The sequence below is a fragment of the Phalacrocorax carbo genome, chromosome 27, assembly GCF_963921805.1.
Source record: "Phalacrocorax carbo chromosome 27, bPhaCar2.1, whole genome shotgun sequence".
Taxonomy (NCBI): domain Eukaryota; kingdom Metazoa; phylum Chordata; class Aves; order Suliformes; family Phalacrocoracidae; genus Phalacrocorax; species Phalacrocorax carbo.
In genome coordinates this window covers 3,183,591-3,210,616 of record NC_087539.1, presented here as the reverse complement: position 1 = coordinate 3,210,616, position 27,026 = coordinate 3,183,591, and the positions used below count along the sequence as shown (strand labels likewise).

The 27,026-nt window shown below is 66.0% G+C and overlaps 3 protein-coding genes across 9 annotated transcripts in view; 2 read left to right on the top strand and 1 right to left on the bottom strand.

The window, feature by feature from the left end:
- The first annotated feature begins 2,768 nt into the window (after positions 1–2,768).
- EEF1AKMT3 (EEF1A lysine methyltransferase 3) lies at positions 2,769–5,275 on the top strand. The gene is given in 4 exon segments (XM_064474183.1): positions 2,769–3,056; positions 3,779–3,890; positions 4,790–4,872; positions 4,874–5,275. Coding segments are annotated over 4 exon segments (861 nt in total). The 3' UTR covers positions 5,252–5,275.
- Positions 5,276–6,430: 1,155 nt separating this feature from the next.
- Positions 6,431–8,851, top strand: TSFM (Ts translation elongation factor, mitochondrial). Of its 3 annotated transcripts, none has more exons than XM_064474277.1 (6): positions 6,431–6,534; positions 6,631–6,774; positions 7,365–7,493; positions 7,566–7,688; positions 7,767–7,851; positions 8,025–8,849. In XM_064474277.1, the coding sequence occupies exons 1-6, from the start codon at positions 6,493–6,495 to the stop codon at positions 8,495–8,497; spliced, it is 996 nt and encodes a 331-aa protein (XP_064330347.1). In that variant the 5' UTR covers positions 6,431–6,492; the 3' UTR covers positions 8,498–8,849. The 3 variants fall into 3 exon arrangements, with proteins under 3 accessions (XP_064330347.1, XP_064330350.1, XP_064330349.1); XM_064474279.1 differs by having other exon boundaries at positions 6,432–6,534; positions 8,058–8,847; XM_064474280.1 differs by lacking the exon at positions 7,566–7,688 and having other exon boundaries at positions 8,025–8,851.
- A 3,929-nt stretch (positions 8,852–12,780) lies between these two features.
- The window catches only part of SLC11A2 (solute carrier family 11 member 2), a 30,471-nt gene continuing 16,225 nt past the window's right edge, over positions 12,781–27,026 (bottom strand). For all 5 annotated transcript variants that reach the window (XM_064474642.1, XM_064474637.1, XM_064474639.1 and 2 more), the window contains 11 exons: positions 25,594–25,664; positions 25,441–25,508; positions 24,909–25,064; positions 24,350–24,508; positions 23,938–24,024; positions 22,251–22,370; positions 21,878–22,027; positions 21,502–21,575; positions 21,206–21,359; positions 17,501–17,554; positions 12,781–13,808 (listed from right to left, as the gene is read on the bottom strand). In XM_064474642.1, coding sequence (XP_064330712.1) covers positions 13,731–13,808; positions 17,501–17,554; positions 21,206–21,359; positions 21,502–21,575; positions 21,878–22,027; positions 22,251–22,370; positions 23,938–24,024; positions 24,350–24,508; positions 24,909–25,064; positions 25,441–25,508; positions 25,594–25,664 — 1,171 coding nt within the window. In that variant the 3' untranslated portion in view covers positions 12,781–13,730. The remainder of the gene's footprint in view (positions 13,809–17,500; positions 17,555–21,205; positions 21,360–21,501; positions 21,576–21,877; positions 22,028–22,250; positions 22,371–23,937; positions 24,025–24,349; positions 24,509–24,908; positions 25,065–25,440; positions 25,509–25,593; positions 25,665–27,026) is intronic.

Genomic DNA, 27,026 nt, shown 5'->3' with positions numbered 1-27,026 from the left:
CCTGCGGGTGACTCAGGGCGGGAAGTCATGGGGCTGCACCCGGGGGGGGGGCAGGGAACAAGGGTCCCCCCCCCATCCCCCCCGCCCAGGGTGCCCCGACCCCCCCCCCCGACCCCCCTGGGCACCGGCCCCTGCCACGGCCACGAGCATTAACCCGGTGACGCGGGCGGTGACGCAGGGCCCGGGGGGGCCCAGGGGGACCCGGGGGGGTGGCCCAGGGCAGGTTGTTCATTACCCCTGAGGGACCCCCCAGGGGGGGTCACACACGCCCCTCCCCCCCCAGTTACTGTTTATCCGGGTTGTCCTGGCTCAGATGGCGGCACCGGGGGGGCGGACTGTGCCGGGGGGGGCCTGGCATGGGGGGGGGGCTCTCCCGGTGCTGGGCCACCGTGGCTGAGGGCAGGATGGTGGGACGGGGACAGCGGGACAGGGTCACCAGGACGGGGACACCAGGATGGGGACTCCGGGCCCAAGGACAACTGGGTGAGGGACACCATGACCAGGGACACGAGGACACAAGAACAGGGACACCACGGTCAAGGCCACCATGACTGGGGACACTGAGATCAGGGACATGGGGACAGGGACACCACGGTCAGGGACACTGGGCCCAAGGAAAACTGGGTGAGGGACATGGGGACAGGGACATGGGGACAGGGACACCACGGCCAAGGCCACCATGACCAGGGACACCAGAGTCAGGGACACAAGGACAAGGTCACCATGGCCAGGGACACCAGGCCCAATGACAACTGGGTGAGGGACATGGGGACACGGATATCGGGACAAGGACTCCATGGTCAAGGCTACCATGACAGCGGACACTGGGATCAGGGACATGGGGACAGGGACACCTGGGCTGTGGACACAGGGCTGGATCCAGGCCCCTCCCAGTGGCCAGGGCTGTGGTGACACTAGTGTTGGTGGGACAGGGACAGGAGCAGGGGGGGACCGAGGGTGGCACCAGTGTGAGCGCAATGAAGCCACGGGACGGGGCTGGACTGGGGTGGGGCTGGGCGGGCTCTGGCTGGGCTGGGGTTGGGATGGGCTGGGCTGGCTGGGAGCAGGGTGACACCGCGGGCAGGAAAGGGCTGGAAACACCACGACAGGACTGGGGATGGCCTGGGGACACTGGGACGGGGCAGGGGACACTGGGCTCCCCCAGCCCCAGCGTGGCGGGGGCTGGCAGGGCCCTCGGGAGCTCACCCCGTCCCACCCCTGCTGGAGCAGGCACCCCCAGAGCAGGGGCACAGGGCCGCGTCCAGGCGGGGGGTGAATGTCTCCAGGGAAGGGACCCCACAGCCTCTCTGGGCAGCCTGTGCCCCTGCTCTGGCACCCGCACAGGGAAGGGGTTTGTCCTCATGTTCAGGGGGAACTTCCCGTGTTCCAGCTTGTGCCCGTGGCCCCTTGGCCTGTCGCTGGGCACCGCTGGAAAGAGCCCGGCCCCATCCCCCTGACACCCGCCCTTCAGATATTTATAGGTACTGATGGGGTCCCCCCTCAGCCTCCTCTTCTGCGGCTGAACAGACCCTGCTCTCTCAGCCTTTCCTCCCAAGGGAGATGCTCCAGCCCCTGAGCATCTTGGCAGCTCAGCGCTGGCCTTGCTCGAGCAGCTCCCTGCCCTTCTTGACCTGGGGGGCCCAGAACTGGCCGCAGCCCCCCAGGTGTGGCCTCACTGGGGCAGAGCAGAGGGGGAGGAGAACCTCCCTCGCCCTGCTGGCCACACGCCTTTCCATGCCCCCCGGGACACCGCCTGCCCCCTCAGCCCCAAGGGCGCGGTGCTGGCTCGGGGTCACCTCGCTGCCCCCCAGCACCCCCAGCACCCTCTCGGCACAGCCGCCCCCCGGCCGGTCGCCCCAGCCTGTGCCGGTGCGGGGGGTTGTTCCTCCCCAGGGCGGCACCTCGCGCTTGTTGCATTCCCGGAGGTGCCCCTGGGCCCAGCTCCCGGCCCGGCCAGCTCCCGCTGGGTGCCAGCACCGCCTGCGCCGCACCGGCCGCCCCTCCCCGCGCGGGATCCTCAGCGAACCTGCTGGGGGGACGCTCGGTCCCTCCGGCCGGGCACTGGTGAATAGAGTGACCAGGGCTGGCCCCAGCGCAGAGCCCTGGGCATCCCCGCTGGCTATGTGGAGCAGGGGACCCCAGGAGGGGGTAGGGGACACTGGGGATCCACTGGGGGACACCAGGAAGCAGAAAGGGGTTACTGGGATGGGGCAGGGGACACTGGGAACCAGCCTGGGGGCACTGGGATGTGGCAGGGGACAACAGAGATGGGTCAGGGGACACCGGGACAGGGCACGAGACACCAGGGGACCCACCTGGGGGCCCTGGGAGGGGACAGGGGACACTGGGATGGGGTCAGGGACACTGGGAGGTGACAGGGGACAGCAGAGATGGGGCAGGGGACACTGAGGCACCCGTCTGGGGATACTGGGAGGAGACATGGGACACTGGGGATAGGGTAGGTGACACGGGGGAGTGGCCTGGGGACACTGGGATGGGGTCAGGGGATACTGGGAACCAGCTTGGGAACACTGGGACGGGACAGGGGACACCGGGGATGGGGCAGGGGAGACGCGGGAGTGGCCTGGGGACACTGGGAGGGGGTCAGGGGACACTGGGAGAGGAGAGGGGACCCCGGGCCGGACACCAGCCAGGCGCCGTGGGAGGAGCTCCAGACCCCGCCCTCACGGGGAGGATGGGGCGGGGCGTTCTCCGCTCTGACCAATCACGAGCGGGTGCGCGGCTCGGCCCCGCCCGCCCCGGCCAAGATGGCGGCGCCCGCCTGCCACGTGGGGACCGGGGAGCGGCGGGAGGGGGCGGCAGGGGAAGGGGAAGGGGAAGGGGAAGAGGTAGGGGAAGGGGAAGAGGAAGAGGGGGCGGAAGCGGAAGCGGCGGGGCCCGGCGCCGGAGCGCTGTGCTCCGTGTTCCCCCGCGACCCCGCGCTCTTCGCCGACGCGTTCCCGGTGCGGCGCCGGTACCGGCTCTGCGGGCGCGTCGTGCGCATCGCGCAGCACCACGGGCCGCGCCTGGGGGCGGCCGCCTGCGTCTGGGAGGCGGTGCGTGGGGGCGGGGGGCGCCGACTGATGGGAGAGACCCGGGAGAACGGGGGGTCCCGGGGGGGAGCCGGGGGCTCCCGGTGGCTGGGGGGCACCGGGTGATGGGGGGCACCCGGAGGGAATGGAGGGTTCCGGGGGGCGCCGGTGGGTCCCGGGGACTGGGGGGTACCGGGGGGTACCCCGAGGGAATGGGGGGTCCCGGAGGTGCTCACGGCGATTGGGGGAGCACTGGGGGAGGGGGAGTTCTCGGGGATCTTGGGGGTGGGGGAGAGCCCTGGGAACACTGGGGGGGGGCACTAGGGGGGACTGGGAGGCCCCTGGGGGGGTGGGGGATCCCTAAGGACCACCCACTGGGCGGGTCTGGGCTGAGCAGTCGCCCCGGGCGGGGGGGACTGTCCCCACGCCCCCCCCGGTGCCCCCCCCCCCCCCCCCAGCTCAGGCCCGCCCCGTGCCGGGACCTGGAGCAGCAGCGCTTGGGGGGGGGACACGACTGTCCCCCCGACCGCCCCCAGCCCCCCCCGTGCCCCCCCAGGCCCTGTCCCTGTGCCGGTACCTGGAGCAGCAGCGCTTGGGGGGGGGACACGACTGTCCCCCCGACCGCCCCCAGCCCCCCCCGTGCCCCCCCAGGCCCTGTCCCTGTGCCGGTACCTGGAGCAGCAGCGCTTGGGGGGGGGACACGACTGTCCCCCCGACCGCCCCCAGCCCCCCCCGTGCCCCCCCAGGCCCTGTCCCTGTGCCGGTACCTGGAGCAGCAGCGCTTCGATTTCCGCGGCCGCACCGTGATCGAGCTGGGCGCCGGCACCGGCATCGTGGGCATCGCGGCGGCGCTGCTGGGTGCGGGGGCGCGGGGGGGCACCCCGGGGCCGGAGGGGGGCACCCCGGGGCCGCAGGGGGCACCGGCCCCCCTCTGAGCTCCCCTCCCAATTCCCCTGCCCAGTATGGAACTGGAAGGGTGGCACGGGTGACTGGGGTGGGGGCCCCTGGGGTCTATTGCGGGGGGGGTGTGTCTGCAAGGGTATGGGGGTGTAGGGGGGCTCTAGGGGGATGTGGGGGGTTTGTGGGGGTACACGGAGTGTTGGGGGTGTGTGGAGGGGGTCTGGGGGTACAGGGGATTTGTGGGTGTGTGGACATACAGGGTGTGGGGGGGTTGAGTTTTGAGGGGATGTGGGGGGCTTTGGGGGGCAAGAGGGGGTCTGGGGGATACCAGGAGTTTAGGGGGTGGGGGAGGGGATTTTGGAGGGACTGGGGGATACAGGGGGTGTGGAAGGGGTCTGTGGGGATTTGGAGGGGTACGGGGTGTGTGGAGGGGGGCTAGGGGGGTACAGGGGGTGTGGTGGGGGTCTGGGGGTGTGTGGAGGGGTGGAGGAGCTTTGGGGGATGGGGTTACAAGGGGGGGTGGAGGGGGTCTGGGGGTGTGTGGAGGGGTGGAGGAGTTTTTGGGGGGGTGGAGGGGGCCGGGGGGGTACAAGGGGGGTGGAGGGGCTTTGGGGGTATGTGTGTGGGTGGAGGACTTTTGGGGCAATGGAGGGGGTCTGGGGGGTACAGGGGGTGTGGAGGGGGTACAGGGGGTGTGTGGAGGAGTTTTGGGGGGGTGGAGGGGTACAAGGGGGGTGGAGGGGCTTTGGGGGTATGTGTGTGGGTGGAGGACTTTTGGGGCGATGGAGGGGGTCTGGGGGGGATACAGGGGTTGTGCCCCTCCCCGCTGAGCCCCACCCCGGGTCCCCCCATTTCAGGAGGGGACGTCACCATCACGGACCAGCCGGCGGCACTGGACCAAATCCGCGAGAACGTGGAGCTGAACTTCGCGGGGGGGGCCGCGGCCGCGGGTGCGAGCCCTGCGCTGGGGCCGGGACGAGGCCGCCTTCCCCCGCGATTTCGGGGTGATCCTGGGCTCCGACATTGTGTACGCCCCCCCCGCGCTGCCCCCACTCCTGGGCACCTTGCGGCACCTCTGCGGCCCCCGCGCTCTCGCCCTGCTCTGCGCCCGCGCCCGGGGGGGCGACGGCGGCCCCACCCGACGCTTCTTCCGACAGATGTTGCCCCCCTATTTCCATGTCCAGCTGTTGCAGCGGGAGCCTGAGCATGAGATCGAGATCTATGGGCTGACCCCCAGGGGTGGGGGGGACCCTACTGAGGAGGGGGGGGCACCCCTTGGCTCGGTGTTCCCAGGCTGGGGGTCCCCTCAGGGGAATTAAATGGTCGCCAGGACCCTGGGCTCACCCAGCTGTGTCTGATTTGGGGGGGCGTTTGGGGTCAGGGGGGCTGGGTGCTGGGGAGGAGGGTTTCTGTGTGGGTCCTGGGGGGGGTGGTAAAGGCTGGGGGGGCTCTGTAAGGGTTTGGGGTTCTCTATGAGAGCCCTGGGGGATCTATGAGGGCTGGAGGGGGAGGGTCTGGGGGGGCTGGTGATGCTGGGGCGGCTATGAGGGTTTGAGGTTCTCGGGGGCGGGGGGGCCTAGATAGGTCCGGGGGGTGACTGGTGAAGGATGGGGAGGGCTGTACGAAGGGCCTGGGGGGTTCTCTGTAAGGGTCTAGGGTTCTCGTGGTGGTGGGGGGGCCCTGACCAGACGGGGGGCTCTAGAAGGGCCTGGGGTGGGCTGGTAAAGGCTGGGGGGGTTCTGTAAGGGTCTGAGGTTCTTTGTGAGGGCTGGGCTGGTCACTGTTGGAGGGGTCTATAAGGGTCTGGGGTTCTCTGTGAGGGCTGGGGGCGTGGTCATTGCTGAGGGGGCTCTGTAAGGGCCTGGGGGGGCCTGGAAAGGCCCGGGGGTGGGTGGGCTCTATCAGGGTCTGGGGTTCTCTATGAGAGGCCTGGGGGAGCTCTATAAGCGGGGGGAGGCCTGGCCAGGGCTGGGGGGGGGCTGGTAAAGGCTGGGTTGCTCTGTCAGGGTCTGGGGCTCTCTATGAGGGCGGGGGGGGGCTCCATGAGGGTCTGGGGGAGGTGTCTCAAAGGGTTTGGGGGGGGCTGGTCAAGGCAAGGGGGGCTGTGTCAGGGTTTGGGGGGGTCTCTCTGGGGACCCGGGGGTGGTGGTAAAGGCTGGGGGGGTCTCTATAAGGTGGGGCGGGGCTGGCAGTGCCGGGGGGTCTCCATGAGGATCTGGTAAAGGCTGGGTGGGGAGGGGGAGCGTTGTTAAGTGTTTGGGGCTCTTTGTGAAGGCCCTGGGGGGCTCCGGGTGGGGGGCGGTTCCTGGGCAGCGCTGGGGGGGGCACCGTGAGGCGCGGGGGGGCGCAGCCGGGCGGCGGGGGGGGGCCTCTGGCAGCCCGGGGGTCCCGCCCCCTCCCCCAGCCAATGGCGCGGCGCCGTCGCGCCCGGAGTGACGTTCGCCTCATCCGCTCCGGCGGCCAATCGGCGCCATGGGGGGGCCGAGCCTCGCTCAGGCGCACGCGCGCGGCCGCTGCCCATTGACGTCATCGAGGCGCGCCGCGGCGGGCAGAGCCAGGAATGCAGCGGGCGGCGCTGAGGGCGGCCGGCGCGGCGCGGGTGGTGAGCGGCGGCGCCGGGGCCCCCCCTCCTCCCCCGAGCGGGAAGCCCCCGGTGGGGGCGGGGGTCCCGGCGCCGGCTCACGCCCCTCCCCCGCAGGCCCCCCCGGCCCGGTTCTTCCGCCCCGCCCCCCCGGCGCTGGCGGCGGACAAGGAGGCGCTGCTGGAGCTGCGGCGGCGGACGGGGCTGTCCTTCGTGCAATGCCGGGAGGGGCTGCTGCGCTGCGGGGGGGACCTGCGGCAGGTGGGGGACACCGGGAGGCCACGGGGGGGGTCCCGGGGACAACCTTGGGGTGGACGGTCGGGGGGACCTGCTGGGGGGCGGGGAACGGGGGTGGGATGGGACCTGGGGGGGGGTCCCGGGGGCAGCCTTGGGGGAAGCTGGGGTGGCGGGACGGGGTCTGGGGGGCAGGAGGAGGCCTGGGGGAGGCGCGGGGAATGCGGGGGGATGGCACCTGGGCGGCGGTCCCTTCGGGGCGGGGACAACCGGAGAGGGGGCGGGAAACCGGAGGGTGGAGGGAGACCCAGGGGTGAGCCGGGGACATGGGGCGGAAGGGGACCTGGGGGGGTCGCGGGAGGGGCGGGGACCTGGGGGCAACCTCGGGGGTACCTGAGGGGAGGGGCGGGGACTAAGGGAGCCAAGGGGGGGATGGGAGCTGGGGGACAGCAATGGGGGGGTGCACGGGGGGGGACGAAGCTGAGGTGGGGGGGGGGGAACATGAGGACCTGGGAGGGAGGAGAATGGGGGGATTTGGGGGGGGTGACTTGGGGTCACGACACCCCGGGGGGGGCTGGGGGGGGAGCTCTGCTCCCCCCGACCCCCCCGTGCCGCAGGCCGAGGCATGGCTGCAGGAGGAGGCGCAGCGCCGGGGCTGGAGCAAGGCCGGGCAGGTCCGGGGCCGCCGCACGCCTGCTGGGCTGGTGGGGCTCCTGCGGGGGGGGCCGGCGGCCACCATGGTGGAGGTGAGTGACACTGGGGGGTGGGGGAACGGGGACCTCCCCCCAGCCTCACCACCCCCTCCCCTCCCTGCCCAGGTGAACTGCGAGACGGATTTCGTGGCCAGAAACGCCGAATTCCAGCAGCTGGTGGAAGCGGCAGCGCTGGGCGCCATGGCTCACTGCCGCGCCGCCCCTGCGCCCCCCGGGCCCTGCGCCACGGTGAGGGGGAGCCCGGGGAGGGCGGGGTGACCAGGGGCACCCCAAAAACTCACAGTCCTCCTCCCTGTTTTCTCCCAGCACCTGCTGGAGGCGGAGGAGCTGGCACAGCTCCGGACGGAGCCTGGCGGGGCTCTGCTCAGCGACCGCTTCGCCGTGGCCATCGGTGAGTGATGGGGGCCCCCAAAACCTGTCCGGGGGGGGGGGGGCAGGGAGCCCCTGGGGGGGTTGAGAAGCCCCCCAGGTGGTGACCGGAGCTCCACCCTTTCCTTGGGGATGAGAATGTGGCTGGGAAGGGGGCTGGGGTCAGGGGTAGGACACCCCCCCCTTCCCCATCAGCGCCCCCCACCAAGGCTGGACCGCAATTTTCAGGGAAACTGGGTGAAAACGTGGTGCTGCGGCGCGCGGCCTGGCTGCGGGTGCCGGAGGAGGACGGGTACATCGCGGCCTACGCCCATGGGGGGCTGCCGGTGGGGGAGGGCCCGGTGGCCATGGGCACCTATGGGGCACTGGTGGGCTGTGGAGTGGCCCAGCCGCGGCCCCCCGAGACTGAGCTGGAGGAGGTGGGGCGGAAAGTGGCACAGCACGTTGTGGGGCTGGCGCCTACCAGCCTGGGCACCCCCGAGGAGCTGCCCCACAGTGGGACCCAGGGGGAGGAGGAGGAGGAGGAAGAGACACGGCTGCTGGCCCAGAGGTTCCTGCTGGAGCCCAGCCTCACCGTGGGGCAGTTCCTGCAGGCGCGGGGGGCGCTGGCCGTGCGCGGCTTCCTGCGCTTCAGCTGTGGCGAGGAAGGGCCCGGCACCGCCGGCTAGAGCCCCACGGCCAGCCCAGCCCCACAGCCAGCCCCATGGCACCAGCCCGGCCCCACGGCCCTGGGTCAGGATCAGCCCCAGATCCAGCTCAACCCTACACCTCTGGATCAAGATCTACCTCACAGATCCAGATCAGCCCCACACCCAGCTGAACCCCACAGGCCTGGGTCAGGTTCATCCCTGCAGCCCAAGGTCAGGCCTAGCCCCACATCCCCAAGTCCAGCTCAGCCCCACAGTTCTGGGCCAGGCTCAGATCCAGCTCAGCCCCAAAGCTGTGGGTCAGGGCCAGCCCCACAGCCCTGGGTCGGGGGGGGGGGAGGGTGTGTGTGGGAACCCCGAGCCCCCTGGTGTCACGGGGTGGGGGGGGCGGGTGAAATGTGGTACAATAAAAACGTGGAGGATCCAGCCCCGGTGCTGTGTGGGGTGGGGAAGGGGTGGGGAGAGGGGTCCGGGGTCCCCCCCGGGCAGGGGTGCCCTGCCCCTCCCCCCAGCACCCTCCCCCCCTCCTCTTGCACTTCCCCCCCCCCGCCCTCCCCCGGAGCCGCTGCTTTGCTCTTGGCTTGCTTTAATGACAAAATCAGTACAAAAGGCCCCAAAATATTGGGCGGGGGGCGGGGCTGCACCCGGAGCCCCCCCCCCACCCCCCCAAGCGGGGGGGAGATGCTGGGGGTGTCCCACCCCTGGGGGGGCGGGTCACACCCTTGGGTGATGCTTCAGGGGCCGATCCCGCCCCCAGCACAGCCCCCGGCACTCCCACACCCGCAGGTGTCCCCCCTCCCCGTCGTCTCCGGCCGCCTCCCGGGACAAGTAACCGGGAACAGGCCGGGCTGGAACAGCCTATCCTGGATTACTTGAACCGGGCCGCGGCCGCCGGTCCCGAGCGACCCCCGCACCGGGGGGGGGGGGGGGGGGGGGGGCGCGTCCCCGGCAGAGCCCCTCCCCCCGGGCAGCCCCTCCCCCCGCGGCTCCCGGGATGGCGGGGGTGGGGGAGGGGCAGGGGGGCGGCAATGGGGGGTGACGCTGGGGGGGGGGGGGGGGGGCGGCAATAAGGGGGGGGTGACTGAGGGGGACGCGCGCATCGCGGCGGGGCCCCGCCCGGGGAGTCCCGCTCCCTTCCCCTCCCCCCCCCCCCGGGGGCTCCGCCCCCACCCCCGACCCGCCCCGCGCCGCCGCCGGGGGCTCGGCCCCCCCTTCCCCCCCCCCCCCCCCGGTACCTGCCGCCTCCGGCCGCCGTCGAGCCCGGGGGGGGAGGGGAGGGGGGCGGGGGGGGTCGCACCGGGAGGGGGAGGGGGGGTTACGCCGCCCCGCACGCGCCCGCCGGAGGAAACGGGGCTGCGGCGGTTTCCAGGCCCCCCCGCGGGGCGGGTGGGGGCGTGGCGGGGGGAGGGGCGGCCGCGTCCGGCGCTTTGTTATGTTGTTACGGAGGGGGGAGGGGGGGCCTTGAAACGGCCGCCGGGCGCTGATTGGGCGGGCGGGGGCGGGGCCGCGGCGCGGGGATTGGCCGGGCGGGGCGGGGGGGCGGGCCCGGGCCGTGTTTACCTCGCAAACATTCCGGGCGCCGCGGGAGGGGGCGGGGCGGGGTACGCCCATCCCGGAAGGGGGCGGGGCCTCGGGGGCGGGGCGTGCCTACGGAAGCTCCGCCCCACGGCCTCGTCACCTGCCCCGCAACCCGCCGCTCCCGCCCCCCCCCCCCCCCCCCCCATCGATGGGGTGCCGCAGTGGGACCCTCCAGTGCTCCCAGTATCCCCAGTGCTCCTGTTTTGGGGCCGTTGGGGGGGTTCCCATTTTCTGCCTTAAAAACCAGCGACTTGGGGTTGATGCGGAGGAAGATCCCCGGGGGTGATGTCATCGAGCCCCCCATTTCACCCCCAAATCCACCCAGTATCACCCAAATTCCTCCCATTTCATGCCCAATTTTGCCCTCAAATCCATGCAATTTCACCCCAAATTCCTCCGATTTCATGCCCAAACCCCCATTTCACCCCAAATTCCTCCCATTTTACCCCCAAATCCCCCCATTTCACCCCAAATTCCTCCCATTTTACCCCCAAATCCCCCCATTTCACCCCAAATTCCCCATTTCACCCCCAAATACACCAACTTTCACCAAAATTCCTCCTATTTCACCCCCAAATTCCCCCCAAAATCCCATCATTCCACCCCAATTTCACCCCCAAATCCCCCCATTTCACCCCCACCCGGGTGAGCAGCCGGGGGATGGGGGTGGGGATGCCAGTTTTGGGGGTTTTACGTTGAACTAAAGGAGGGGAAGCTGAGGGTCGTGGGGTCGTAAAGGGTCCCCGAGGGGGGGGGGAAGGGCTCGGAGCCCCCAGCCCGGCTGGGAGCAAGGGCGCACCCCCCCCCCCGCCCCCCAAGAGCACCAGGTGCCAAGGGAGCGCCCCGAAATCCCCGGGGAGAGCCCGGAGCGGGGGCGGGGGGGACACGCCGACAGGGACCAGGGTGCGCGGGGCGGCCTCGGGGTGCCCGTGGGGTGCCCGTGGGGTGCCCGTGGGGTGCCCTTGGCCGCGCTCAGCAGGACGGATCCACACGGCTGCTCCTCCCCCGCTCCAACCCCTCTCCCGGAGCCGCGTCCCCACCACGGCTCGGCTCGGCCGACCCGACCCCCGTCCTGCCGCTGCCCCCGCGAGACACCCCAGGATCCCCCCAGGATTTGCAGCCACACCTTAGGCTTGGCTTAAATTCTGCTGAACTCGAGCCGCGAAGCTCGCCGGCGGGACGGCGCCCAGGGCTAGACTGGGCAAGGCCGGCTTAGCCGCGCCGCAGCGAGGAGCTGCCTGGGCTTAGCAGAGTGTTAAGCAGGGCTTGGCAAAGCTTAGGGGAGAGTTAAGTAGGGCTTGGCAAAGCTTAGGGGAGAGTTAAGTAGGGCTTGGCAAAGTTTAGCCCAGTTAAGCAGGGCTTGGCCAAGCTTAGCTCAGTTAAGCAGGGCTTGGCAAAGCTTGGTGGAGCGTTAAGGGCTTGGCCAAGCTTAGCAGAGAGTTAAGCAGGGCTTGGCAAAGCTTGGCAGAGAATTAAGCAGGGCTTGGTAAAGCCTAGCTCAGTTAAGCAGGGCTTAGCCCAGGCCATCAGGTGGGAGAAGCCCCTGGTGCCAGGGCCTTGGGCAGGGTTGGGCCCGTGGGGCTCCGCACTGGACTGGGAGCGGCCCAGTGGGGCACTGGGAGGGCACTGGGAGGGGACCGGGGGCACTGGGAGGGCACTGGGAGGGGACTGGGGCACTGGGGGGGCACTGGGAGGGGACTGGGGAGGCACTGGGGGCACTGGGAGGGGACTGGGGGGGCACTGGGGGGGGCACTGGGAGGGCACTGGACGATGGCCGGGGGCACACTGGGAACGACCCCCAACATCTGGGTGGGTCGAGCCCCTCCCACCCCATTCTCCTTCCCCATTGGCTGCCCCTTGTGTGACGCCACTGATGCGTGGGGAGGGGTGAGGGCAGGGTCTGAGGGGTGGGAGGGGCGGAGCCATGAATGGGGCGGGGCCAGGGGCTGCAGGGCAGTGGTGGGGCGGGGGGAGTGACGGGGGTCAGGGGGAGCTGTGGGGCAGGAGGGGGCAGCGGGCCCAGCCTCCCCCCCCCGTTAGACCCTCGTGGGGAGATGGGGGGGGGGAGCAGGGACACAGGGATGGCCCCCGCGGGTCCCTCCTTGGTGGGGAGGACACACGGACCCTCTGCCCCCCAGGAGGACCCTGATCCCCCCCCTCCCAAACCCGTGATGCCCCAGAACTGGGGCAGCTTTGGGTGACCTTTGGGGGCCGTTGCTTCAACAAGGTGCAGATAGACCCTGGCTTAGTTAAGCCTGGCTTAGCTAAGCCTGGCTTAGCTTCTGCCCGGGGCTGCGAATTGAATTAAGCGCCATTTTCTTTCAAAGCGAATCCCCCCAAACGCGACTGCGGAACACGAAATCCCGCGGCTCCCCGTCCCCCCCAGAGCCGGGCTGGCGGCGGCCCCACGGCCGAGGGGCGTTTAGGCCTCACCCCCCCCCCCCAACCCCGCGTCACCAATTCACGTACCTTAACCACGGCGGCCGCGCTGCCGGGAGCCAACGGCGTGGTTGGGTGGGGAAAAAATGGGGAATATCATGAATTCCTCTGGGAAAAGGGAGCGGGAGCAGCGGGTTTAGCTCTAAAATGGGCTGAAAGCTGAACAAAAAAGGTTAAATCAAGTCTTTTCCCGGAAAAGCCTGGCTCTGCCGTGGTTTTCATGTGCCGCGGCGGAGTCAGGGCATTGGATAACTGTGGTGCCAAGTGGAGAGAGACAAAAGAAAGGCTTCATTGGGGAAAGATTTAATTAAATCAGAGGCTATAATTAAAGGCCAGGTGCGACATTTAGACCCGGCCTCCAGCTTTGGCTCAAAACGAATCAACCGAAGGGAAAGCAGAGAGGAGCGTTGGATCCTGCTGACCTTAGACTCCACCTGGGGATCGGTTTGGAGCTCCGGGGATCCCAGCAGCACCCGAAACTTCTTGAAATGTTGGGGAAAAAAAACCATCCATCCTGCGGGTGCAAAACCCCGCTCGGCTTTACAAAGCCGGGGAGGCCAACCGGAATTGTGAACTGAGCGGCTTTTCTCCCCCGGGTCCCGCATCGCCGTGGGGGAGGGAGCAGCGGGGGCTGCCCTGAGCGGGGGGTCGGCAGCCGAGGCGGGGGGATAAGCCGGGCTTTAGGGCCGAAGCGGCCATCGTTCACCGCCGGGCCGTGCGAGGGCCGCGCCGGCCAAGGCGCCGTGTTTGTCGGTGGTGTCTCACTGGGGTTTCTCTCGTTCTTCCTGATTGAAGCGCGTCCCCGCTATGAAATCACCAGGAATTAAACCCTGCCCAAGCTCAGAATTTCCCCCAAATGAGGAGGAAAACCCCTGGATTCGGTCACAGCGACTCTGCCGGCCGGGCGGGGGAGGCCGGAATCGAAAGCGGGAAAAGTCCAACGAATCCCTTCCCAGATCAGATTGAATGTTGGGGAGGGGGAAAAGAGGGAAAAGCCTTCTGCGGTACCTAAAACCGAGCCCCCCAAGTCCGGCGACGTCGTGGTTCAGAGCCGAGCCCTCCCCCACAGCCGCAGCTCTCGTCGCTGCGCTGGGACGGTCCGACCCCGGCCCCGGTTGCAGCCCCAGCCACGCGCCTGGTCCTGGGCTAAGCTCGGGTGATGGAGGGGAGTATTTCTGCAGCACAAGAAGGGCTTCTGTTAAAACCGGTTCTATCCTTATGACGGCAGCGCCCGGGATCATCTGGTGACGAGCGTGTCCGCGTCGACGTTGTTGAGGAGGAAGAGCTCAGGGCGAGCGGCGAAGCCCAGGTGGCGCTGGAAGAGGTGAGGGATGAGAGTTAGAGCTGGGAACAGCCCAAGTTGTGCAGGGTTTAACAAAGCCTGAGTAAGGCCCAGTTTAATGAAGCCAAAGTTGAGCAGGGTTTAACAAACCTCAAGTTGAGCAGGGTTCAGCGAGCCCTGAGTTGAGCAGGGTTCAGAGAGCCCTGAGTTGAGCACGGTTTAACAAAGCTTGAGTTAAGCCCAGTTTAACAAATCTCAAGTTGGGCAGGGTTAAACAAACCCTGAGCTAGGCAGGGTTTAATAAAGCCCAAGTTGAGCCGGGTAGAACAGAGCCAAAGTTGAGCAGGGTTTAATGAACCCTGAGTTGAGCCGGGTTTAACAAAACTTGGGTCTGGTTTAACAAAACTCGAGCATAGTTTAATGAACCCTGAGTTGAGCCGGGTTTAACAAAACTTGGGTCTGGTTTAACAAAACTCGAGCATAGTTTAATGAACCCTGAGTTGAGCAGGGTTTAAGAGAGCCCGAGGGGAACAAGGCGCCCCAAGCAGAGACTTGTGCCTCAGTTAAAGCTCAGCTTAAGAGGCTTTTCAGTTAAAGCCAGCCGCTGGGAGCTCCTGCTGCGGGGGGGCAGCACCGAACAGCCCCCGCCCGGCCCCGGCGAGGGTGGGAGCCGTGGGGCGAGGCCGGGCGTGACCGGGCCGGGCCCCGCCCCCACTCACAGCCCCGCCTCACGCCACGCCCTTGTGAACGAGGCATTATCGCGCAGGCGGGACTTGCCCCGGCGCCAGCTGCTCCGCCATCGCCGCCCCGCGGAGCTCCCCCGCCGCCAACTTAAGCCAATCTCCTCCGCCATCTGAATCCCATTTCGGGCGTGGCCAAGCCTTAATTAGACCCGGCCGGTGACACGGGTGGGTTAATGGAGAGGACACGGGGCGGGCGCCTCCTCCCGGGGACCAGCTGACGCCCCACTGCAACCCCAGGCGGGCGCGAGGGTTTAACCGAGCGAGGCTTACCGGGGAGGAATGACCCCGCGGGCTCCCGCTCTCGCGGAGCAGGGTGGCAGGCTCACCCATTCACCAAATACGGAGAAAAACACCCCAAAAAAAAGAGAGACAGACAGGCACAAGGCACCCGGCTCCTTCCCCGGGGAGCGGGGGGCTCACCGGGGCGGGGGCAGCCCCGGAGCCGGCAATTTCCGGCACCGCCGGCGTTTTCCCCGGAGGTTTTTAGCCCACGCGAGAGAATTTGCTTGTCCCTCTGACCTCCCGTGCCCCGAACGCAGCGGCTGAGCCTCGCTTAGCTCTGGTTTAAACCAACAGGTCCGTGCCTAAGCTCGGGCTTAGCTCCCGCTAGAGGGACGAGGGGGGCGTTTGGGTTTCGGTGCCGCCGACGGCCTGGCCGAGGCATGGGGAAGGGCAAAGGCCCCCGCGCTTGGCTGCCTCGGCGGGTGCCGCCGCGCGCTCAGGGGGAGGCCGGGAGCCGGCGGCGGGGGCTGGGTGGGCCGAGGGGCTCCTCGGCGGCTGGGCATCGCTAGCGACCCGGAGCGACCCCCCACCCCCGGAAAATAAACAGAGCCGAGAAGCCAAGTTGTAAAAGTATCTGTCTTTTAATCGCAAAGGTGGTTTGTACAACAAAGGCAGATACGGGGGGGTGGGGGGGTGGGGGATAAAATCAGTTTTAAGAGGAGCGGGATGAGAACCGGGTGCGGAGGCTCCGCCGCAGAGCAGCCGCCCGAACGGCGGCGCTTCGGTGGAGCAGCGGGAAGGGTCTCCTGCGACGCCCGCGAGCCCCGGGGCACCGGGAGCCGGCGGGGAGCGGGGCCGCAGGCCCCCCGCATCCCGCTCCCGACACACGCGGCGGCTTTTTGCGCGGGGGAATAGGTGTAAAACCTGCGAGGGTCACAATACGGGGCGGGGGGGGTGGTAAATCCCGCTGGAAACTTTGGAACTAATCTGAAAACCAGGAACACGTCGTGCTTTAATGCTTTGAGGGGGGACCGAGGTGGTTTGGTGAAGGGTGGGAATGGCGATAACGAGCCTGCCCGTAATTAAAACGGAGTTTTTGTGCTGCGCTTTGAGCTTCGTCACCCGCCTCGCTAAGAAACGCGGCATCGGCGCCGTGAAATTCCTCCCCCCCCCTCGGGCAGCGACGGCTGAAACACCGCCGAGAGCTCGAAGCGTTCCAACCACAGCGCGAAGCCCGCGCGAGGCCTTGAGCGCCGCGGGGCTTTCACTTCAGCGAGCGACTCCCCGCCCGGGACCGGCGGGCGCACGGGACGCGCCGAGGAAGGCGGTGCCTTTCCTCAGAAAGCCTCGCTGAGTGCGAAGGCCGGGGCGCGACCCCGCGCCGGGCGGCCCCGACCGACCCGAACCTCTCCGAACTAAAGCCGCGCTCGCCGCGCCGGGGGCGGGAGGCTGCGCGGCGCCGGCGGCAGAGCCCCGTCCCAAGCCCGCCTCCAAGCGGAGGCTCTTTGCGACAACCAAACGACCCGTCCTCGGCCGTTGATCCCCAAAAACGCAGCACTTCGGTGCCTAAACCCCCTCCTCGCGGCGCCGCCAGCCCCGGCTTCCAGGTGGCCGCAGACGTGAAACCTCCCAAAATACACCCCCCCCATCCCCCCCCCGCCCCGTTTTACACCTTCTGGCACCCGATTTAAATAAAAACCTGAAATTGCGGTACGACGTGTTCCCCCCCGCCCCCCCGAGTCCTCTGCAATGTGACATTTTGAGCCAGAAACCGGGGATTTTTGCAAACTCCAGAGTCTTTCCGTCAGGCGCTCGCACAGAGGGAATAAACCCACGAAACCACAAATAACCATCAACGTTACGGCTCGTTTCCGTTGCTGACCGCCGCGATCCCGTGGCCGGGCGAGTTCAATAAATAAACGCTAGCGCTAACGCGGAGGGTCCCCGTCCGTCCGTCCGTCCGTCGGCCCCGTCCTGGCGGAAGCCGCGCACGACCTTCGGCCCCACTCGGAATTCCAAGTGTTTTTCAAGCGGGGAATAAAAAAAATTAAAGTATTCATCCAGTCAGATGGCGAACGGCAGCCGCGATCTGACCGCAGAGGTAGACTCTGGCCGTAGTGTCGCGCTCAGCCTGGCGGGAGCGACCTTCCAACAACCCCAAAAGGGGCGGTTTTGGATTATTTTAGCTTATATTTTCTAGATTCTCCAGTTCAGCGCAGCAGCAGCAACCTGGAGCTTCAGTGTTTCCGCTCCATGAATTAAAACGCTGAGGGACGAGGGGATTTGCCAATCTTAGTGCAATAAAAAAAAACAAAACCAAAACAACCCCAAAAACCTCCCCAAAAAGAGGCGGGAGGGAAGGGCCAGCGGGAGGAGGGGCCGGCCGGCAGCGTGCCGCGGCCACCCCTGCGCGCGCGACCCCTTCGCGCCCGGGAGAAGAGGCGGCTCCGGGGTGGCACGAGGGCCGCGGCGCTCCTCGCACGCGCCATTCGAGGCGTTCAGCAAAGAAAACACCCAGCTTTAAAGTATTTCGGCAGCATTTCCCGATACGTACATCTGATTATTTCTTTTTCCGCGCTTTTTCTCTCCTTCCCTCCGCGCGGAAGCCCTGTGCAAACCGCACATACGTCTGTCTACGTTCACACAGTAAACCATAGAAACGCACTGGCTCTGATGGCTACTCGCTGCGGACGGACGCCGCGCCTACTTGGCGGGGGGGGAAGGCGGCTCCTCGGTGAGCAGGGTCCTGGTGACGCTTACCGTGCTGCCGCAGGCCAGGAAGGAGGCTCCCAGGGCGATGAGGCACAGCCAGCTCTGCAACGAGACGAGGCGCCGCCGGTCAGAAACGCGGCTCAGCGGCCCACACACCCGGAACCGCCCGGTTAAAGCGTTGTGGAGCGTTTGGGGGTGGATAAGTTGTCGTTTGGAGTAGTGTGGGTGGGGGTTAAGGGGCAAACAAGCGGTGGAGGGGCGGAAGGGTGGGTGCTCTGCGGGCAGGGAACCGGCCGGCCGGTCACGGCGGTCAGCACTCAATGGTTGGGGGGAGACTGGGGACGAGCGGGGCCCCTCAGGGTCCGTCCTGGGACCGCTTATTATTATATATTATCATCTGGTTTTTATTATTTACTATTATTTATTATTATCTATTATGTAACGTCTTTGCCAAGGATGCAAAGAGCGGGATCGAGCACACCCGCAGCACGTGGTGGGTGGCACCAAGCTGAGGGGTGCGGGTGGTACCACAGAGGGATGGGATCCCCCAGCCCCAGCGTGGTGGGGGCTGGCAGGGCCCTCGGGAGCTCTCCCTGTCCCACCCCCTGCGTGAGCAGGCACAGCCAGAGCAGGGGCACAGGGCCGCGTCCAGGCGGGGGGTGAATGTCTCCAGGGAAGGGACCCCACAGCCTCTCTGGGCAGCCTGTGCCCCTGCTCTGGCACCCGCACAGGGAAGGGGTTTGTCCTCATGTTCAGGGGGAACTTCCCGTGTTCCAGCTTGTGCCCGTTGCCCCTTGGCCTGTTGCTGGGCACCGCTGAAAAGAGCCCGGCCCCATCCCCCTGACACCCGCCCTTCAGATATTTATAGGTACTGATGGGATCCCCCCTCAGCCTCCTCTTCTGCGGCTGAACAGACCCAGGTCTCTCAGCCTTTCCTCCCAAGGGAGATGCTCCAGCCCCTGATCCCCTTGGCAGCTCAGCGCTGGCCTTGCTCGAGCAGCTCCCGGCCCTTCTTGACCTGGGGGGCCCAGAACTGGCCGCAGCCCCCCAGGTGTGGCCTCACTGGGGCAGAGCAGAGGGGGAGGAGAACCTCCCTCGCCCTGCTGGTCACACGCCTTTCCATGCCCCCCGGGACACCGCCTGCCCCCTCAGCCCCAAGGGCGCGGTGCTGGCTCGGGGTCACCTCGCTGCCCCCCAGCACCCCCAGCACCCTCTCGGCACAGCCGCCCCCCGGCCGGTCGCCCCAGCCTGTGCCGGTGCGGGGGGTTGTTCCTCCCCAGGGCGGCACCTCGCGCTTGTTGCATTCCCGGAGGTGCCCCTGGGCCCAGCTCCCGGCCCGGCCAGCTCCCGCTGGGTGCCAGCACCGCCTGCGCCGCACCGGCCGCCCCTCCCCGCGCGGGATCCTCAGCGAACCTGCTGGGGGGACGCTCGGTCCCTCCGGCCGGGCACTGGTGAATAGAGTGACCAGGGCTGGCCCCAGCGCAGAGCCCTGGGCATCCCCGCTGGCTACGGGCCTCCAGCCAGACCCTGCCCCACTGATCACGACCCTCTGAGCTCTGTTGTTGAGCCAGGGCTCTGGCCACCTCACTGTCCCCTCCTCCAACCCCCACTGCCTTAGCTTGCCTGTGAGGATGCTGTGGGAGACGCTGTCGAATGCCTTACTCAAGTCAAGACTGACAACACCCACTGCTCTCCCGTCGTCCACCCAGCCAGTCACGCCATCAGAGAAGGCTGTCGGGTTGGTCAGGCATGAGCTTCCCTTGGTGCATCCATGCTGACTCTTCCCGATAACCTTCTTGTCCCCTGCGTGCCTGGAGATGACCTCCAGGATGAAGTGCTCCATCCCCTCTCCAGGGACGGAGGTGAGGCTGCCTGGCCTAGAGTTCCCCAGCTCCTCCTTCCTGCCCTTTTTCAGGACTGGAGTGACATTTGCTGTCCTCCAGCCCTCGGGCACCTCTCCTGTCCCCCACGGCCTTTCAAAGATGATGCACAGGGGCTCGGCCAGAATCCCTCCGCCAGCTCCCTCAGCACCCGCGGGTGCATCCCATCGGGGCCCGTGGGTTTAGAATCACAGAATCGTTAAGGTTGAAAAAGACCTCTCGGATCATCAAGTCCAACCCCAACCCAACACCCCCAGGTCTCCTAAACCGTGTCCCCAAGGGCCACGTCTGCACGTCCTTTGAACCCCCCCAGGGACGGTGACTCCCCCACCTCTCAGGGCAGCCTGTGCCAGGGCCTGACCCCTCTGGCAGGGAAGGCATTTCCCTCATCTCCAACCTAAACCTCCCCTGACGCAGCCTGAGGCCGTTCCCTCTCGCCCTGTCACTGGTGACTTGGGAGCAGAGACCAGCCCCCCCCTCACTCCAGCCCCTCTCAGGCAGCTGCAGAGAGCGAGAAGGGCTCCCCTCAGCCCCCCCTTCTCCAGGCTAAACCCCCCCAGCCCCCTCAGCCGCCCCCCAGCACACTTGTGCTCCAGACCCTGCCCCAGGTCCATGGCCCTTCGTTAGATTCGTGAGGATCCAGTTTGCCCCGGTGATCTCTGACCCAATCCTCCTTTCTCCCGCTTTCCTCTCTCCTCTGGGCATCCATCCAGGGGGACTGTGCTGGGCTGGGGGCCCTGCGCCTTCGGGAAGTTCAACAAGGCCAAGGGCAAGGTCCTGCAGCTGGGTCGGGGCAGCCCCAAACACAGACACGTGCTGGGGGCGGAGGGGTGGGGAGCAGCCCTGCCGGGGAGGGCTTGGGGGGAGCGAAAAGCTGGACACGAGCCTGCAATGTGCGCTCGCAGCCCCGACCCCCAGCCGTGCCCTGGGCTGCATCCCCAGCAGCGCGGGCAGCCGGGCGAGGGAGGGGGTCCTGCCCCCCTGCCCCGCTCTGTGAGACCCCCCTGCAGCGCCGCCTCCAGCTCGGGGCTCCTCAGCACGGGACAGACACGGGGCTGCTGGAGCGGGGCCAGGGGGGCACAGAAATGCTCCGGGGGCTGGAGCCCCCCTGCTGCGAGGCCGGGCTGGGAGAGCTGGGGTTGTGCAGCTGGGGAAGGGGAGGCTGCGGGGAGACCTTATTGCGGCCTCCCAGTGCTCAAAGGGGGTTATAAGAAAGATGGGACAGTTTTTAGCAGGGCCTGCAGCGACAGGACAAGGGGTGACGGTTTTAAACTAAAAGAGGGGAGATTCATACTGGATCTAAGGATAAAATGTTTTACGCTGAGGGCGGTGAGACCCTGGCAGAGGCTGCCTGGGGGGTGGTGGGTGCCCCATCCCTGGCCATGTTCAAGGTCAGGCTGGCCGGGGCTCGGGGCAACCCGCTCTGGTGGGAGATGTCCCTGCTCGCGCCGGGGGTTGGACGGGGTGACCCGTGAAGGTCCCTCCCGACCCCAGCCCTGCTGTGATTCTGTGATAATTCTATGATTTTACACCTCTGGCCACACGCAGACACATGGAGAGGAACTGCGCGTTATTCCCAAGTCTCTGCCAACCTTCCACCTGCTGCGACATGAAGTCGAGGCCTTTCTGGGAAAAGCGAGCAGGTGAATTGTTACAGAGATGGTCAAAACACCAGGGGAAAGGCCGCGTGGATTAGCAGGCGCAGCACAGGACATGTTCTCAAAGCAAATCTGGCCGCAAAAGCCTCAACTTCCCCATCCGTTCTGACCCTGCGGCCTACTTCAACGCCTTCAAAATGTGACAATATTAATATAATGGTGAGAAAATACGGCTTATCCTGCCTAGAAGGGGCCTCAGCTTGAGCCGGGCTTACCAAGTACGCCACGAAGGACAGGTAGACCACGCTGAGAATCCCAGCCCCGACGTACAAAGCCACGTGGTTCAGGGACATGACGTAGGTCACCACGAAGTACATGTTAATGCTGCAGATCAGGAGGATCAGGAGGCCACCACCGATCTTCCAGAACCTGCGAGCAAAACCAGAGCAAAACGGGGTGAGGCGGAGGGGCCACTCTTGCGCCTGGGGGAGGTTCTGTGGGTCCCGAGGTGAGGAGAGGAGGGAAACGCGTGCCTGAGGTGAGCAACGGAGGCGATCCCCTTCGTACTTACAGTCCGTTGGCAAAATCGTTCATGACGCTGGGCAGGCTGGTGAACGTCAGGACAGGGATCAGAGCGAACGGAAGCTGGAACAAGCGAGAAAATACGGGAGAATAAAGAGTGGAAATTGTTCCGATTATCTCAGCGCAGACAAACATCAAAGGTTTGCTCATATCTGACAGCATTTCCCCAAAGCTATTGTAAAGTGAGTCGAAGGGATTTCCCCTGGCTGGAAGAAGGAAGCCATTTCAGAGCCCGGCCGATCCTCTCCACCTCCCCCCGGCAGATCAGCGTCTCCTGACAGTAACTCACTGCTCAGCTGCTCCTGCTCGGGCACCAGAAGCTGAACTATTCCCCGCTGACCCCCAAGCCGGGCGCCGCTGCTCACCTGCAGGCTCATAAGAACATTTAAGAAGTCGTTCATGCCAGTGAGGTGTTCGACGTCCTGAAAGATGGAGACGAAGAGGGTGGGGGTGATGGCGATGGAGCGGGTCAGCAGCACCCGGGCGAAACGGGACCAGCGCAGGTTCAGGAAGCCCTGTGGAAAAACACCAGAGCAGCTGCTGGGTGGAACAGTGAGGAGACTTCACCGGAGCAGGAAGGGGGGGCTCCGAGCCGGGTTAAAAGCTCGTGGAAAGGTGCGTCAGGGAGATTTATGGAGCTTCCAGCAAGAGCTGCGTGTCCAAGGGAGGGGAATCATCAATAGGAGGTTTAAAGGCTCGGGGCTAGAGAGACCGGGGATGCAGGCAGCCCCTAATTACCTCCATGACGAACTGCCCCGAGTACGTCCCCGTCATGGTTGAGCTCTGGCCGGCAGCGAGGATCCCGATCGCCCAGATATAGAGAGCAGCGGGGCCGAAGTAACACCCCAGAACGACGCCCTGGAGGAGAGATTTGCAGCCTCCCGTCAGTTCAGTCCCACACCTGAGAGCGGGAACGCGAAAGGGCAGGCGAATTCCCCTGAGACCAGATTAACCATGGGGGCTGAGTTGGAAGAGAAGGAATAATCCGTTCGTAGGAGAGCGGAAAGCGTTCCCCACGTCGGCAGCACATAAGGCCCCACCTCACGGGCTGCGGTTTTAACAAAGCAGATTCAGGATGGATGCAAGGGAAAACTTTGGCGCAGCCAAGCTAATAAAAGAGGGGAACGGAGAGGCGGGGAGCCTGCGGGGTCAGGCTGGACGCAGCGCGATTGCAAAGGGAGAGAGAATTTTGCTTCGGCAGGTGGACTCTGCTGGGTACGAAGCCGGGCGGCCGAGCCCCGAGAGCTGCGGCGACGGAGCTACATCCAGCCGGCAGCTGGTCACGAGCGGGGTCCCCCGGGCTCGGCGCTGGGGCCAGTCGTGTTTAATGGCTTTATCAGTGATCTGGGGGAGGGGATCGAGGGCGCCCTCAGGGCGTTTGCAGATGACACCGAGCTGGGCGGGAGTGTTGATCTGCTCGAGGGCAGGAAGGTGCTGCAGAGGGACCTGGGCAGGCTGGATCCATGGGCCGAGCTCAGCTGTGTGAGGTTTAACAAGGCCCAGTGCCGGGTCCTGCCCTTGGGTCACACCAACCCCAGGCAGCGCCCCAGGCCTGGGGCAGAGGGGCTGGGAAGTGCCTGGCGGAGAAGGCCCTGGGGGTGCTGGCTGACAGCCGGCTGGGCATGAGCCAGCAGTGCCCGGGTGGCCAAGGAGGCCACCAGCCCCTGGGCTTGTGTCAGCCCTGGTGTGGCCAGCAGGGGCCGGGCAGGGATGGGGCCCCTGTGCTCGGCCCTGGGGAGGCCCCACCTCGAATGCTGGGCTCAGGTTTGGGCCCCTCGGGACAAGAAGGGCCTTGAGGGGCTGGAGCGTGTCCAGAGAAGGGCAGCGGGGCTGGGGCAGGGTCTGGAGCACAAGTGTGCTGGGGGGTGGCTGAGGGGGCTGGGGGGGTTTAGCCTGGACAAGACGGGGCTGAGGGGAGCCCTTCTCGCTCTCTGCAGCTGCCTGAGAGGGGCTGGAGTGAGGGGGGGGTCGGTCTCTGCTCCCAAGTCACCAGTGACAGGGCGAGAGGGAACGGCCTCAAGCTGCGCCAGGGGAGGTTTAGGTTGGAGATGAGGGAAATGCCTTCCCTGCCAGAGGGGTCAGGCCCTGGCACAGGCTGCCAGAGAGGTGGGGGAGTCACCGTCCCTGGGGGGCTTCAAACACCGTGTAGCCGTGGCCCCTGGGGACATGGTTTAGGAGACCTGGGGGTGTTGGGCTGGGGGTTGGACTTGACAATCCGAGAGGGCTTTTCTAGCCTTAATGACTACGCTTCTATGGAAGGGCTGGGCTCAAGGATCCCCAGGGGTCTCCCCCAGCTCTGGTCTCAGTGATCCTTTTACAGGTCCCGGCCTTCGACGCTCCCTGTGTCCCCAAGAGAAGCAGCTGCTGCCAGGCGAGGACGCCAGGCTGCCGCAGCCGAGGCCATCCCGCCCTGCGGGCCACTCACCCCTTTGTAGATATCCACTTCCAGCGTGTTGTTGTTGTTTGGGAAGAGCGTGGAGTGCGGGCTGCTGGCGTTCATACAGACATTGCTCTGCAACGGCAGGAAGGGGCAGGGGGTTGGCTTTGCTCAGTGGGAGAGAAGCGAGGGTGAGCAGAAAAGGCTGCATGCGAGGAGCAGCGGGTGCTGGAGGTCCCAAGGTGCTGGGTGCCTCTTCAGACTGGTTTAAATGGAAATAATCGGCAGCCCTTTCTTTTTCCCCCCGCTTTACACACAGAATACACGGGGTTTGCTTTAACGCAGGGGCACGGGTGAGGCTCGGAGCTGCCCCCCTGCTCACACGGTCCCCGTTAGGGTCCCCAGACGGCCCCAGGTTCGGCGTCAGCCAGTCCCCAGCCACGTCCCGGCCCCAACTCACCACATCCGCGTTCGTCTTTTCAAAGAAAGCCTCCGCGAAGACGGTCACAACGAAGATGTTAATGATGAAGGAGACAAAGAGGGCGATGCAGGACTCGATGAAGAAATACTTATTAGCTTCTCGGATTTCCTTCTTGTTCGCACGGTTCACTTGCCGGGACTGAAAAGGAGACGGTGACAAGAGCAGGCGTGAGAAACAGGGATTTGTTGTTACATTAGTTGTATCTGTAATGATACCGCGTCAGACAGCGGGACGCACGTCACTGGACGGGAAGAAAACACACCAGCGGGAAGAAAAAGCAAACCACGACATTTGCAGGACAAACAAGAGCCGGTTTTGCCAGCGTGGCTGTGCTGGCCAAGAGACCACCGCTAGTCCCACATCGGCAGGTAACCACGTGTCCCGCAGCTCCCGCGGCTTTCCCTGTGCCAGGGACTCCGTCGAGGGGTTTGCTCCGTCCCCCCCCGAAATCAACGCTTAAAGCAGACTCCCCGAGGCCGCGAGCGCCCCAGGCCTCGCAGCGCCAGCCCCGGACACGTCAAGCAGCGCAGCCGCTTACCTTGACCAAGGCAGAGTGCAGGTACATGTTGTGCGGCATGATAACGGCGCCCACGATCCCCACGGCTTGCTCCAGCTGCGTTGTGCCGCAGTTCTGGCAGTACGGGACGAAGAGCCCCGTCAGCAGCTTCTCCTGGTTGGGTTTTACTGTGATATACTGGGCACAGAGACAAAAGAAACACGGGTGTTTGCAGCGTGGCGCGCATCGCGCACCTGCCTTCGCCGCCCCTCTGGACATACTCGAAAGCCAAAACGTGGCTGCTTTGGTAAAAAGCAAAGCCACAACGCGCCATCGTCGGCTGTTTCATAAAGGCGGGGACGCTGCGCTGAGCGCTGCCGCCCGCCTCCACGTCGGAGAGGCGGCCGGCAGCACAGCCCGCGCCGCAGGCCGGGCGACGGCCACGCGTGGGAAACGCAGGCCCAGCTTCAAACATCCGTAATTTGAAGTGTCCTCCCCCCCCGTTTTGGTGCTGGCAGGGGGAGAGGGAAGGCGCCACCGGGCAGCTCCCGTGGAAACACGGGGGCGAAGGTACCTCGTATCCAAACGTCAGAGCCATGATGGTGATCAGAAAACCAAAGAACGCTTCCAGTTTTCGCAAGCCTGTGAGATGAAAAAAAAATACCATCAGCAAACTGAGAAAAGCTGAATCTCCGATTTACTTTGGGAATTCAGGAGGAGAAATTACCGTATTTGTCCAGGAAGAGAAACACGAACGTGTCGGCGATGGTGATGAGCACCCCGCCCCACAGCGGGACCCTGCGAGAGACGGGCACGAGCGGAGATCAGATGACAAAGCACCCCGACCTCGTCCCCGGCCACACCAACGCCTCAGGGTCCAAAACCTCTTTTTATTTTGGGCGCTTGTTTGGGGACGGAACCGCACCGTCCAGGGGTTGGTTTGCGGTCTGACGAGACGTTTGGCTGCACGGGGCAAGGGCCCGTGGGTTTGTTTTCTGCACAAACAGCTCAGACAAGAGCGCCCTCCCCGAACCTCGAGAGCAAAGCCCACGTCCGCGCTGGCAATGACAGGAGTGGGCGAGACTTGAAGAGCTACTTGGTACAGAGTTGTAGCCTCCCGTTACGTTCGTTAGGTCTGTTCAGCCTTGAGAAAAGGAGGCTCAGAGGGGATCTCATCACCACGTACCAGCACTTAAGGGGCAGCGACAAAGAAGATGGAGACTCCCTTTTCACACGGAGTCCCATGGAGAGAACAAGGGGGATGGACACAAGTTGCTCTTGGGGAGATGCCGATTGGACACGAGAGGGAAGTGTTTCACAGTGAGGACAGTCACCGTTGGAGTAATCTCCCCAGGGAAGTGGCTGACTCGGCCTCGTTGGGCACCTTCAAGAGTTGTCTGGGCAGGGTGCTGGGCCATCTTGTCTAGACTGCGCTCTTCCTAGAGAGGTTGGGCTAGATGATCCCTGAGGTCCCTTCCACCTGGGATTCCGTGATTCTGTGGTTTGCATTTCCAACCTCCCTGGCTGAAGAGGGCCCTCTTTAAGAGCAGCCAGGGATTGGAACGAGCTGCCCAGAGAGGTGGGGGAGTCACCAACCCTGGAGGGGTTCAAACACCATGGAAATATGGCCCTTGGGGACATGGTTTAGGAGGCCTGGGGGTGTTGGGTTGGGGTTGGACTTGATGATCCTCGAAGTCTTTTCAAACCTTAATCAGAATCCCCCAGCCCCAGCGTGGTGGGGGCTGGCAGGGCCCTCGGGAGCTCACCCCGTCCCACCCCCTGCGTGAGCAGGCACCCCCAGAGCAGGGGCACAGGGCCGCGTCCAGGCGGGGGGTGAATGTCTCCAGGGAAGGGACCCCACAGCCCCTCTGGGCAGCCTGTGCCCCTGCTCTGGCACCCGCACAGGGAAGGGGTTTGTCCTCATGTTCAGGGGGAACTTCCCGTGTTCCAGCTTGTGCCCGTTGCCCCTTGGCCTGTCGCTGGGCACCGCTGGAAAGAGCCCGGCCCCAGCCCCCTGACACCGCCCTTCAGATATTTATAGGTACTGATGGGATCCCCCCTCAGCCTCCTCTTCTGCGGCTGAACAGACCCTGCTCTCTCAGCCTTTCCTCCCAAGGGAGATGCTCCAGCCCCTGAGCAGCTTTGTGGCTCCCAATGAGC